At 38.5% G+C, this 15,119-nt stretch overlaps 1 protein-coding gene across 1 annotated transcript in view; it reads right to left on the bottom strand.

The window, feature by feature from the left end:
* The window catches only part of EYS (eyes shut homolog), a 1,055,438-nt gene that overhangs the window by 41,245 nt on the left and 999,074 nt on the right, over positions 1-15,119 (bottom strand). Inside the window, exon 44 of the mRNA XM_033002767.2 lies at positions 1,202-1,384. Within this exon, the coding sequence (XP_032858658.1) occupies positions 1,202-1,384 (183 nt within the window). The remainder of the gene's footprint in view (positions 1-1,201; positions 1,385-15,119) is intronic.

Raw genomic sequence — 15,119 nt, 5'->3', positions numbered from 1 at the left:
AGCCTTGCCAACAGCTGGTGCTCTGCTAACCACACATCGTTTGACACTGGGCTGCAGAAATGCATTACAACCATACAGCAGTGTTTAAAAAAAACAAAACAAAACAAAACAAACTATATACAAAATAATAAAAAAGCCAGATTTCTGCCTGATAACTGCATAATAAGCCCAAAATGCTACTATGCTGGTTAATAAAAATGACACCAGTACGAATGTTTCCTATGATCTATTAAGTCTGAAGTAGTTTCTACGCCAACTGCTTTAAGTCTGCATTAACTTTTCATTAAATTTTTCTCAACTTTCATCAGTATTATAGCTCCTGTGTGGACAAGAATGTTAAGATGGACAGAATGCAAGTAGTATTACTGTTTTACCCCATTTCAATGCTGAGGCCTTGCCAGCCTGCTACAGTGGGGTGTTGTCAAGAGATACGTAAAGTATTGCCAAAATCTTATTACAAATGTTGTAAGTAGATTTATATAACCTGCTTCTTAGCTGTGCTAATCAGACCAAGTTCAACACTTTGCTATACAGATTGTAGCACAATTTATTCATAGCTAGCTTGGGTTAACTTGCATTGAGTGATCTCAGGGGTTAGGGTCTCTTATGCAAATAACACAGAGTCCAGCTCTGGCTGCCACGGAGTTGGATTTCAGTGTTGAGAGTCCTGTGGGCCATAGAAGTGTGGGCACTGTGACAACAGCAGCAATTCATGGCTGCTTGTGCGGCCGGTTGCTTGAGGACACAGGAAGAAGAAATGGCAGGGTAGCTGTGGCACGTTGGTTGGATAGATTGATTTTCCAATACAGCAAATATCAGTGGAAGATTTGAGGCAACATCTCTCAAATCTGTGCACTAAATAAATGTAATCAATAATGTAATTTATGCTTATGACTGATGAGAGAACCTTAATCTTCTGGTTTCCATTTATTTTTTCAGAAAAATTCTACTTCAAGTGTCAGATTAACTGTTGACTTTAATTACTGGAAGCAGTTGTACATCTCCTTAATGAAAAGAAACATTTATACAACCTGATTGTTTACTGTGTTTTTACAAAACAATGAAATATTGAAGAAATTATTTTCCTTCTAATGAAATTATATCTTAAAAAAACCCAAGAAAAAGCTGTGTATATTTTTATCCTACTTGTTTATTGAATATTTGAAAGCCTGTAAGGATAGATAATAAAAATAAAGCTTACCTTGGCCCTTCTGTCCAGTGAAAAAAATCAGGTTGTCTTGTAAAGCTGAATGGTGGTTTGTCAACTGAAATTTCAAGTGGAATTCATAGTAGAAGGTGATATTTGGAATTGTAGAATAAGCTAGGAATGAGGTATAGCCAAAGACATCTGTGCCACTGAAACTTGGTTGACTAATATTAATAGCTAGATTAAAAACAAAAAGAAATTCAGGGTTAGGGCAGATTCTTTAACACATGTTTGCAAGTTCTATTTAATATTCCATTTTAGCACTTACAAACTAATAAATAATACTAATAATTTGATATGTTGTAACATTTTACCTGCACTCAGATATAGTTTAGTTTTCCTCTGAGTGTAATCTCATTATTTTTCAGTTTTTGTAAATAGGTTTATTTTGCAGATTAATTATTGGCAACTACTGCCATCTTCTGGATTCTAACTAACATCATTACAAATAGAAGTACACTGCAATATTTACTCAAAACTCAGGTAGACAAAAGAAAACATACAAAGAAATCCTGCTAAAAGAAATGCCACCTCTGAGATGCATCTGAGTGAAAGTGAGTACAAGGATGTGCTGAAGAGGTTAAAGAATAAGAATTCTTCACAGGTAGAGAAATAATAAAAAGAATCATTATAAAAGGATGAATTTGCAGCACAGTGAATAGGATCTACATGAAGGATATTGTTCATATTATTTGCTCCATCATTTGAACTGAGTATCTAAAAATGTATAATTTATAGCATTGACAAATTATTTAACTCTTTTTTTTACTATTATTTAGAATCAATTTAATGAAAATTTCCTTTATGTTTGTCACTGACCAAGCAAAGTATGTAGCTTTTCCTAAAATACTTCTGCCAACTATATACTCCTGTTCCTCCAAAGCTGTGAAGGCTACGAATTCATTCAAACACCTCCTGGTTTTGTGACACAGAAGTTTATAATTTATGGTGAGAAATACTGTGGGACTAGAAAAACAAATAAAATCAAGTCTATACACATATCTGCACTTGTAAACAGTCAATAGAGCACTGGTACTAAGCACCCACACAGCCCCAAAGACTCCTTGCAGGAGCCAAGTAGTCAGGCTGCTGCAGTCAATTCTTGTAGTCGATACTCAGAGCAGAGATAACATAATGCTTGTATTGACAATATGGTTTAGTGAAAAACAGGGGGTAGAGGAAGAATGGCTGGGTAAAACTTAATCCTGAAAGACTGGTCTAGATTTAAAAGATTCGAGCAGTTATCTCCAACCAACCTGAGCACCAAATGTGACTGGATCCGGCTTTACTAATGAAGGCAGTAGGAGGGACTGGTGGAGGAAGGAATACATAGCTGCACCATGTACAATCCAGATTGGGAACTGCTAGTAAAGAATTATAATCTTCCCCAAGTAAATCTATGTTAACCTATGTACCTTGAATAATCTGGCCCTAAATATTTACAGTGTGAGAGAAACAATGACATATAATTGAGAAAATGATACCACCATCTCTAGTTGGTGGAATCTGTTTTTAAATTTGCAGCCTGGGGAACCTGGAATGCTGGCACTGAAGGGGCAGACATTGCTTCAGTATCTACATCAGACAAAAGGTGCAGATGGAGGCTCTGACAAACCTTTTCTAGCACAGACTTGGAGATTGCAGCAACACAGAGTGTACTGTCCTATTTATTAAGCACTACTTCACATGTGTGGCACATTACACCTTGTTCTTTGTTCTTAAATGGGAGCCAGGAAATTTCCATATGAAACGGGGATTTTGTCCTAATTAGAAGAAAGCTGACAATGAGTGTGTTCTCAGACTAGTCTGACTGAACATAACCTCAAGTCTCAGACCTTTGTGAGTCATGGGCTGCACTGGAGGTAAAACACAACTCTCCCATTCAAATTTGATGTTGACGAGAGTCCACTAGTATTCCCTCAGATTACCTGAACACGCCTGAGGGAAGCTCAAGTTCTGCATTTTTTGCTTCTCAGGAAGCTATGACAGACAGGCAGATCCTTTAATGCAAAGTACTCTTTCCTTTATTTATTTATTTTTAATTTTATTTTTATTTATTTAATAAAACACAAAATATTTAAGAGACAAGAAGGTTTTAAGATAAAGGAGTTCTATGTGTTTATTGTCTTTTCCTGCTTCCCTTTATAAATGGAAAGGCAAATTCTATCTGGTACCTCCACAGAGCCAGGTAATTTGGTCTGCTGATAGAAATCACTGAAGAGTCCATTCCTGACAAGTTATTCCCAGCAGGGTAAAACACTCTATTCCCAGGATGAAGAATGCCATTGTCTCAGCTTTTTCTTTGGAGCTTTCTAACTGGGGAGTTATTTTCTTGCCTTTCTACTTGCTCCTTTCAGCATTCTCCATACAGATGGATTGAACATTGGCAAAGGATTGTCCTGCAGTGTTCTACAACAGTAGGACCTGGACAGTAGAAGGATGCTACTCTCAGTGCACAACATACAGAAAACAGTTATATATATCCATATTCTTAGATTATTACTACATAGCAGATTCAATTTCACTGCAGTTTTGACACATCATAAAACAAAAGGCTCGAAGATTTAAATTCATACTTATGACTAAAACCATGTCTTATTTAAACAAGAATAGTTTCGGCTGAATAGAATTTGCTGAGGGGCAGCAAATTCAGGGTTACTGAGACAAGACTCAGCTTTTCTCTGTGCGTTTTCTCATGTAACAAAGTGATACACAGATTTACTGGATGAAGGTTTTGATGGAGTCATGACAAAACTGTCTTGATAACAGAACTGTTCCCATTTAAGGTTATTTTTAAAAGTTATGTATCTTTAAATAACTTTACCTAAAATGTGGGAGATACAGCTAGTCTTTTAAGAAGGCAGAAGTGGAAACTGTCCTTAGTAAATTAAACACATTATCCAAAATTTAGTTTGGTAAGTTTTCTGTCATAGGAATGTCTATCGTTTGACTCCTGAGACTATTATCACCATTTATATTGTGATAGCTGTGATACTACATATGGCCTGGGCTCCCCACAGCACTGAAAAGTTTGGTCATTCTGTCTTAAATTGTGGTTTTACCTATTGTTTCCTGCTGCTTTTAAGATAAGGTCTAAGAAAACAGGCTTGAGAGAAAAATTACCAGGCCAAATAGGTTAGGAAGTTTTACAGCAATAAATTAACAGAAAATGGTACAGAAAGATAAGCAGTTTTATTAAAAATGTTAATACCCGTAAATATAAGCAACAATACTCAGTGTCTGCAGACAGGTTGTATATGTTCTATTTGGTCTACTGTCAGATGTCAAAATCTTGACACTGTTAATCATGCTTTAAATGCTTCTTAGAGACATTTCAGTGATAGTCCAAGTTTGAAATGCCTTAGACAGAAGTGACATGTTTTGAAGAATACTGTGCAAAGTCCTGAAGAAGGTAATCAGAGAATTCCAACATGACGTTATGTAAGAATTCCTGATGGCAGGATAGCTATTTCTGAGACCACGCTGAATGGATACAGGCCTGCATCCTTAATCTTTAACATGGATTCACCCTGAACGAACATCGGTCTGAAGGCAAGAAGATGTGAGCTCTATCTTCAATGCAAAGCATGATACAAATTCTGGTTTGGACCTTTACCTACACTGCAATTTTACCTACAGATTACCAGAACTGGGAACAAGAATTGCACTTTACTTTCAAGATCTCCATATAGTGAAAGCTTACCTACCTTCTGTACTCTCACAAAAAAAATCTGGGATGTAACAGCTTTTTGCTATATTGTAATACAAAAACATTTTATTTCACATTAATGTTTAATAATTGTTAGAAATTTTTCATTTCACAGTATTGCTTACCTATTTTTTTCTATATTTATTTATTATCAGAATGAGACATATCCAGGCCCTAAGCATCCCACTCGTTAGAAACAATCATCATGTGCACGTAATGGGTGTCAGTCATCTGACCAGATGAAGGCATCTGTTATATAGATGTCTACATAACAGCTGACCACCTGAGGTTGCTCTTTATGTCAGTGGAAAAATAAGCACTAGGATTAGGATGCGATGCCTTTCATATAAAACACCTACCATATATAGGTCAGGTGACCAGTATTCTAAAATGTTTATTTCACCCCACAAAATATAAAAGTAGCATTGGGTTGTAAGTCAGAATAAAGCCTACTTTCTCTGTATCCTGCAACTACTTCCCATTCTGCGTGTTCTTTGTCTCTGGTCTTCATTGCCATAAAAGTTAAATGATTTAGAAATTATGAACTCACTCTCTGTGAAATCAAGGTAACACTTTTTTTCAGATTTTAAAGAATGGGAACCATAAGGTACTCAGAAACTAAATTATTTGCACAAAGTCTTGAATATATTGAAAAATTGAGTATAGAGCTCTGAACTCCAGGTTAGAACACAGTCTCTAAATGTTCTTTGCAACTTGACCTTTTCTTACCCCTGGGTGTTTGAGAACAGCCCCTTTCAAAACATCTGAGAAGAATAACTTTTCATAAATAATGTCCATCTTTGACTACTTGAACTTCTCAGCTCTTTATGGTCTTTTCATTCAGTTTTAACTGTGCATTTTGCTGGGGCCATGAAGAACATTCAATAACATATTCATCATTGTAGGGGCTTAAGACATCACTGCTGTACTACGGGTTCCAGATGTGGTAACAGGCACCACCATCCAACAGCTTCTGGGATAAACAATTTTATCTCAGAATAACAGTACAGTAACAAATATAAATCAGTAGTACAGTTGCCCAAGTCAAAACAGCTGTAAATCCAGTATATCACTAATAGTGGGCTAAACTTAATATCAGGGCACACAAAGATTGACGTAACAGTGGTTATCAGGAGGCTGTCAGGAAGCCAGGCACATCTTCTTCTCCAGATGAGCAACTCAGACCCACCATGGGGTTTAGGGAATTTCGTAATCCCCAGTCGGACTCTCCCTTTTTATTGTTGACTAGAGGAAGCACTACCCACACTTATTAACCAGCCACGGTACCCCACCCCTGCTCCCCTCCGTGCTGGTCCTTCCCTATATGCGCATGGTGCTTGGATGCTACCTGAAATAGTGTGTGACCACCATATGGAGCTATACCTATGTAAAATGTGGTCATCGGATGGAGAAACACTGTAAAAGGCAATAGGAGCCCCACAGTCACGTTTTATGAAAACCATTATAGGCTACTTTGATTTACTTCTTTACAGTTATCTCCACAGTGTTGAAGCAGTTTCTCACACCTAGTGAAAGACAGATGCAGTATCTATTAACTACCCTATCCTTAGCAGGTAGGTACATGCAGTAAGTGTTTGTAAATAGTCCTCCCTATGACTGTCTCTGGAGAGTAAAATGTATTTAGAAATGTTAATTAATCCTGAGTCAAAAGCTTATATTTCTGGCTAATTCAATATATCTAGCTTGACAGTTATTCCATATTTTATATGTTTCTGGACTGCCACTTACAGATTTTATACCACATTTTTAATCATGTTTCTTCTCTACACTAAGTATTATTTATCAGGAGATCTTTATTCAATCACATCAAAAAGTTAATCAGTAAATGTGCATCAGTGTAAAACTTTCAGTCTTTGAGATATCTTTCATGCAATGACCTTCATTAGTTTGATTTTAATACAGACTAGTTTGCCATACTCTTGAATATTTTTAACTTAAAAATTAAAAAAAAACCCCAAACCTGTATGAAAAATACAGTGATTTGTAAAATTGTGTCAAGCAAGATAATGACACCTTTTCTTTTTATTCTATTTCTTTTCATTGTAAAGCTATGGAGCCAAGACTGCGCAGAAAAGTGTATAATCATATAACCCTCTCTTATTTGAAACACAGTCCTTTAGAAGATTATTTATAAAATGCTTGAGGCTGGTTGAAATCTAATCACATTGGATTATTTCCCTTTTCCTGCCTAGACACCATCCAAGCTGATTACCACCATTGCTCTTGCATTGTACAGTCTGAAGTGGTAAACAGGGATGTGTCCCAATGGCTCTGATTATGACCCATGCAGAAACACACTCCAAATTAACACTGTGCCTAAAACACACACCGCTCTGACAGTATACTGATGCCTTATATCAACTTTTTGTCCTTGATCTTGTTCTATGTCTCTCTGTCACTTCTACACTATTCATCATTGTCCCCTTCTGCATTCCCAGTACTGAACAAGTAATGAGGTATGATATGTCCCATTGCCTCACAAACAAATAATGACAAATTATCCCATTATATAAATATATTAATATGGTTGTCTACCTACTTCCCTAACATTGTACATCTTATCAGAAATGAGCAAAGAAGTAGGAGGTAAATAAAATCAACTATAGTTTGAAAAAATCTTAACAAAGAGGAGAGAAAAAAGTGACAAAGAAGAAAGAGAATAATGGTTTCATTATCTCTGGGTTTTCTCTTATGAGTTAAAATTAATGTTCCTTTCAGTGTTCATTGCCAATACGTCTTGAACCACAGCTTTACAATACATTGCAAAAAACAAGACAGATGAAAGAGATGAAGACTTCAGGCTACAGAATTGCAATCAGATAATCCACTTTTTTATATGTCACCAACTAACTGTGAACAGTTATCAGCTCAGTGTCTGGCTCCAGGATCAGCAACCATACACACTGTTAGATGAGTATTATTCAGTTCTCCCAAATACCAGCTCACATATTTTCAAAGACAATATTGAAAAAGGAATGGAAATTACTCCCAAGCATTGTATTTTTCAGTCTTCCAAGCTGTGGTGGGTTGACTCTGACTGAGCACCAGGTGCCCACAAAAACCTCTCTATCACTCACCTCCTCAGCTGGACAGGGGAGAGAAAATATAATGAAAGGCTTGTGGGTCAAGGTAAGGACAGGGAGAGATCACTCACCAATTACTGTCATGGACAAAACAGACTTGGGGAAAAATTGATTTAATTTATTGACAAGCAAATCAGAGTAGGATAATGAGAAATAAAAATTAAATCTTAAAACACCTTGCCCCCACTCTTCCCTTCTTCTCAGGATCAGCTTCATTCTTGATTTTCTAAACCTCCTTCCCTCCAATGGCACAGTGGCACAGGGGGAACAGGGAATGGGGGTTGTGGTCAGTTCATCACCTGTTGTCTCTGCCACTCCTTTCTCTTCAGGAGAAGGACTCCTTGCACTCTTCCCTTGCTCCAATGTGGGGTCCCTCTCACTGGAGACAGTTGTCCATGAAGTCCTCCAATGTGAGTTCTTCTCAAGAGCTGCAGCTCTTCATGAACTGTTTCAGCATGGGTCCCTTCCCGTGGGGTGCAGTCCTTCAGGAACAGACTGCTCCAGCGTGGGTCCCTAGCAGCTTCTCACAGAAGCCGTCCCTGAAACCCCACGCAATACCAAAACCTTGCCATGCAGAACCAATACACAAGCTGTACAAAGGTCTTCAGAAACATGCCCTTTGTCATCACAAAATTCTGCAGCCACTCTTTCTCTTATAGGTTTGCAGTATAGATCTTGAGCATAGAAATATTGATGAACATAGTGTAAAATGTTTTCTTACTCGAGTTTAGAAAAATCATTTTAAAAATGTAACTGGGTTATTCCTCCTCTTACTTATCATGTTTGTATGTTGAAAGAAGCAGCAAGTAGATTGGATGTTTGAGCTACAACGCATGATCTTGTTGGAAGTAACTTGCTTAACAAAGTTATATGAAGCAAATTATAAATACATTTCTATAAATTCCTATATATTTACAAACACTAATTTTAAATACTGATTTGTATGCAGACCTCTGGCACAAGGTTCTGGTAGGAATCTCTCTCTGTGTGTTGCAGTACATTAGAAGGTATTATACCAGGGACTGCAGGCTAACAGGTGAAGGAAGAAATTGCTGCTGCAATTGCCCTGTCCTTTGTGTCTGGAAAGACACAGAGAGCTGAAGAGGACAGGGAGCTACCCAGGGACCAACCATGGAAATGAGGCAGATGGCCTGTCGTATGGACATGTAATAAATGTAGCATAATTTGGGAATGAGAAGCAAGATGGGAGAGCTAAACTGTCATTTAATACAGAATAGAATAGAATAGATTATTTCAGATGGAAGAGATCTACAATGGTCATCTAGTCCAACTGCCTGACCAATTCAGGTCTGGCCAAAAGCTAAAGCATGACTTTGTTGGCTTTGTGCAAATTAAGATAAACACTGACAGGCTTAAGGCATTGACCACTCTGTTCCAGTGTTTGACCACCCTCTTGGTAAAGAATTGCTTCCTAATGTCCAGTCTAAACCTCCCCTGACACAACTTTGAACCATTCCCATGCGTCTGATCACTGGATCACAGGGAGATCAGCACCTCCCTCTCCACTTCCCCCCCCCCCCCCCCCCCCTCAGGAAGCTGCAGAGAGCAATGAGGTCTCCCCTCAGCCTCCTTTTCTCCAAACTAGACGAGCCCAAAGTCCTTAGCTGCTCCTCCCACGACATGCCTTCCAGCCCCTTCACCAGCTTTGTTGCGCTCCTCTGGACACATTCAAGGACCTTCACAACCTTCTTAAATTGTGGGCCCCAGAACTGCACACAGTACTCAGGGTGAGGCTGCATCAATACTGAATAGAGTGGGATAATCACCGCTTTTTTCCAGCTGCTTATGCCATGTTTGGTGCACCCCGGGATGCAGTTTGCCCTCTTGGCTGCCAGGGCACACCGCTGGCTCACATTGAGCCTGCTGTCGAGCAGCTCCCCCCATCCCTTTCTGCAGGGCTGCTCGCCAGCCACTCCTCTCCTCATTTGTACTTGTGCCCAGTGTTACTCCATCCTGGGTGCAGAATCTAGCATTTGATGTTGTAAAATTTCATCTCATTAGTCATATCTCAATGCTCAAATCTATCCAGATCCATCTGCAAGGCCTTCTGTCCCTCAAGAGAGCCAACAGCACCTCACCGTTTGATATCAGCAAATTTGCTAATGGTGCATTGAACTCCTGAATCCATATTGTTGATAAATATATTGAACAGCACTGGCCCTAGAACTGAGCCCTGAGGAACACTGCTGGTTGCCAGCCAGATGTAGCTCCATTCACTACAATCCTCTGAGCTCTGCCCTTCATACAGTTCTTCACCCGGAGCACCATGTACCTGCTCATCCCACAGCTGGACAACTTGTCCAGAAGTATGTTGTGAGGAATAGTACCCAAAACCTTAATAAAATCCAGAAAAGCTACATCCACTACCTTCCCTTCATTCACTAGGCAGGTGACCTTATCGTTGAAGGATACCAGATTAGTTGAACAGGACTTTCCCTGTGTGAACTCATGTTGACTGTGCCTGATAATTGCATTATTCTTCAAATGCTTTTCAGTAGTGTCCAGTATAATCGTCTCCATAGTTTTTGCAGGAACTGAAGGTAGACTAATAGGTCTCTATTTCCCTGGGTCTTGCCTCATATCTTTTTTCTGCATTGGAATAATACTGTCTATCTTCCAGTCAGTGGGGACCTCCCCAGACCTATGGTAGATGATCAAGAGGGGTCCTTCTCTAACATCCCCAGCACCCTCAGAACTCTGGAATAAATCCCATCAGGCCCCATGGACTTGTGAACATTCAGCTGATGAAACTGTTCCCTTACAATTTCAGTGTCCACAAATGGAAAGTCACTGCTCCCTTACTCGTGGTCCTCTGACTCAGGGGACTGGGCAGCCTGAGGTCTATTAGTATTATTAAAGACTGATGCAAAAAAACCATCAAATGTCTCTGCTTTTTCTTCATTCTTATTTGTCAGATGACATCTTCAACAGGTATCAGTCCAATATTTTCATTAGACCTCCTCTTGCTATTAACATACTTAAAGAAGCCCTTGTGATCTGAAACAACACTGACCAGTTTCAACTCTAACTGAGCTTTGGTCTTTTATGTCTTCTCCCTGCATAAACAAACTGCAGCTCTGTACCCTTCCTGTGAACCTTGACCTCACTTCCAGAGATTGTACAGTTTCTTTTTCCTCTTGAGCTGCACAAGGAGTTCCCTGTTCAGCCAAGCTGGTCTTCTACCCTGCTTGCTTGACTTAGGACACAGTGGAATTGACTGCTCCTGTGTATTTTGTTTAAAAGTTTAAATGTTTTGCTAGTTCTACATTAAAGTTTTTGTTTGTTTGTTTGTTTGTTTGTTTGTTTGTTTGTTTGTTTGTTTGTTTGTTTGTTTGTTTGTTTTAATAGGCAACCTGCTTTCCCCACTGGAATCTCTGGGAAGTGCAAGTAGGAAAAGCTATGGGGTGCTGGAGCCACAGAGTAGTGCAGTTCCAGCTGAGAGTTCAAGGTGGTAGTAGAAGACCTGACATCTGGAAGACTATTTTATGAGGAGTTAGTGATCTGTATAATGGGTAATTCAGGTGTATGCTTTCCCCTCCCCACACCCAGTAAATACTTAGGTATTCCTTATATTTGTCTTGTGGCTTCAGTAGTCATGGAGCCCATGGGCCTTATTAGCTTAGCTTATTTCTGTAATCATGTTGTGGACTAGTGACTTGTACTTCTGATTGTAAGCTGAGATTTGAAACAATAAAAGTGATTTCACTGCTCAAGGATGAAAATATGAATCTGAAAAACTGGTAACACAGCAGTGACATTAATAGTGTGTGAGTGTATCTATGTGTGTTTTGTACAATCTTTATGACATTCCTCACATTGGAGGAGAGGGCGGAAATTAAGTCCTAGCTAAAAGCAAATGACCCAGAAAATAAATTCTCCTGAACAGGAAGAAGAACAACCCTGATCAGCATTCCCCAAAGTCTCTTACCACTGACCAGAACCCTTGTGATGCAGATTTTTTTTTATTTGAGGAAATTCCCTTTGGACGTCTGCTGTCACTGAACTGCACGATTTAGTCTGCAGACCCAAACAACTCTGAAGGTGACATTATGTGCCAAACATAGCTGCACAGAAGGCTGATTTTTCTTGCAGGCTGATTTTCACTCTACAGAGCTTGAAGCAAGTGACTATTCCCACTTCAGCACTTTGAAATGAATTTTATACATGGGAGGGGAATACATCCTACAGAAAACCTGTCAGAAACCTTTGGACTGTGAACCATTACCATAAATGTTGCTCAGAAATGTTTCAGCGAACATACTTACAGATTTCTCTGAACACACTCCATGGCTGGCCCTTTTCAGTGTGTGTTTATTAAATACAATGTCAGGACTCTGTTTTATGTTGTCACATATGTACGCATGTGAAACTCATAATGAAACTAAAACACAAGTTTGGTCTAAAACACTGTAGTTGACAAAATTACTTGTTTTAGTAATGCACATTCCTTTGAAATCCTCCTCCTTTTAAATTTACCTTTGTGCTTACAAAGCACTCACTTTTGATTTCTGGCTTAAGAAGATGCTTCATATTATGACCAACAGCTTCCCAGAAGGGCCCAGTTTCTTGTGTAACATGTAATAAACAACAACATCAAGAGTTTAGAAGCCCAGGTGTTCATGTCTGTTCCTGGTGAATGAACCATTTCTGCTTCTGTGAGGCCATCACATCTCCACACTACAATGATACCCTGGTGTTTCCTCTTTAAAATTCCTGTGTCTTATATATCAAAATTCTTTATGCTTAGATATTTCAGACATATTGTCCTTATATTTTACAGACCATATCAGTTTCCTGTACCAACCTGGGAATGCACCCAAGTCTGTAGTTAGGTGAAGGTGTTAAAAAAGTTAGAAAAGTTAGAAAAGTCTGATTACAGAGTTGGTAGCAATTGAACAACTTTTTTTTTTTTTTTTTTGAGGTACAACAATGTCCTAATCTTTGCTTATTTTGGTGATATACAACAATAACATTATTTTAACAGTTTAGGCTCATTAAAGCTATTTGACTTTTATTTCATGTTAACAACAGTGATTTGGCCATAAATCATTATAATTAGAATTTGCCCCCTTTTTGAAAGAGTTGGAATATGGTGATATGGATGTCTCTCTAACTGAGCTCAAACTTTCTCTTTGGATAGAGCAAGCACCATGGAATTCATTTAAGACTTAGATTCTATGAAATGACAAACCTCTCTGAATGACAGGCAGTTCTTGTGCTAACCTAATCCTTACTTGCTTCCATAAAAAGTTGTTGATATGTCTTCCTGACCAATTTTTAAAAGTAGAAAAATCAAATATATAAGAAGTATTTTAAAAAGCATTTTACAGGAAAAAAAAAAATTGTCATAGCACTGTTGGAGAATATGTATTAATTTGGTCTGAAATGGTGCTATTTGTAAACACTTTTATTCACCAGTGTGATTCTAAATACTGGAGATTTACAAGCTACAAGAAACACAATGCAAACAACTTCTTACTAAATTAAATGTGAAAGGAAATTTATCAGACTAGGGCTTGAATGTTATCTGCTTTCACAAAAAACTACTGAAAAGCCAGAGCTCAACAACCGGACTCAGTATAAATTATATAGATTCTTTTGTGTACAACTTAAAAAGCTAAAGTCACTTGGGAGATTGAGTTAAGCTGCCCATGTAGACATAGCCTCTGTTCCAAATTGTTGCATATTGATCATGTGCATTGCTATATATTTCCCGTTTTCTATTTTAGTGACTAAATTCTTGTTTCAGGCAACTTCACTGCCTGAGTTGAAAGTCATGGGGCATTTAACTCCTCAAATCAACAATGTTTGGTTATGCAACAAATGCTCGCCCACACACACACAAAGCAGCATAGAAAGATGATGCCAGGTGGGTGAACTCAATTAATACCCTGCCCCAACTACTCACAGTCCTATGCCAGGAGCCATTATCCCACCACAGGTCCATCTCCACAATCCCAGAGACGCACAGAGCCCAAAAGCAGGCAGGAACACAAATTAAGGATTTAGAGGAAAAGGTACCTTGTCTAGGCCCCTCCCTGGGCTGTCCCAGGAGATCCTCAGCCCCAGTGTGCAGATGTGACACCCATCACAATGTGTCAATGCCAGAATACCTTTTGGATAGAGGGGTGTAACCGCCATGGGGTATGGGACACATTACGGGATGCAAATGAAGAGCATTTTGGAATAGCACAGGACCTATGGACGTTTAAGGGAGGAATTAAAGGTATGGAGAAGGATGGAATTAGGTGATTTGGGGATGGATAAATGTGCAAAAATAGAGTGATACAGTGACAAAAAGGGACAGTTGCATATAAATAGTTGGCCGGTCAGTATGGTTTTCTGGCTGTATCCTTTGTTTGATGAGTGCAGCCTGTCCTCTCTTCTTATATTATCATGCCCTGTCCTGTTGGTCCATTATGGCTCAGTTATGTAGCTTCTTGAGAAAAATTTCAATATATAACGGTCAACTTATCATAATAACATGGTCATCTAGTGATAAAAGCAAGGAAAGATGTGCAGTGATGGATAAGGTATTTAAACTATATGTATTTGGAAAAATGGACATGCTTTTAGGAAGCTTTTCTTGATGTCTGAAACAAGTATAACGTAACTAAGATAAAGTCAGAGCAATTGTTCCCAGCCTTAGACTGCAGTATGCTCCATTTGCTTCAGAAATGGAAGAAAAATCGTTGTTAGTCCCAGGAGCTTGTCTGTTTTTCCACGTATTTATAGGATGGTCTTTCAGAAGTTACTATCTGTCCTTACATTTTTGCTTCGTCATATTTACTGTAGCCCTATAGTTTTATCACTTTTAAAATGTTGTACATTCTCCATAAATGATGTATTTTTTAATTTTTCATGCCAAGCATTTTTTTTTCCATTTAATAGTGAGAATAGTTTTATTATCATTTTTTCTTACATATTTGTACAGTTTGATGTTGTTCTAAGTGTAACTTCCATCTCTTAACAAATGGCAATTGGAGCTCTGACATGGGCAAGACCTGTAGCAGTGGGCTCATTTGTGGCTCAGTCCACATCTTTATTTGTTCTTGCCTTGTCTTCTGTAAATAGTCTC

Source organism: Tyto alba, unplaced genomic scaffold, assembly GCF_018691265.1.
Source record: "Tyto alba isolate M040663 unplaced genomic scaffold, T.alba_DEE_v4.0 Super-Scaffold_40, whole genome shotgun sequence".
In the NCBI taxonomy this organism is placed as follows: Eukaryota; Metazoa; Chordata; class Aves; order Strigiformes; family Tytonidae; genus Tyto; species Tyto alba.
Note: the sequence above shows the minus strand (reverse complement) of the source record. Positions and strands in the feature narration are given on the sequence as shown.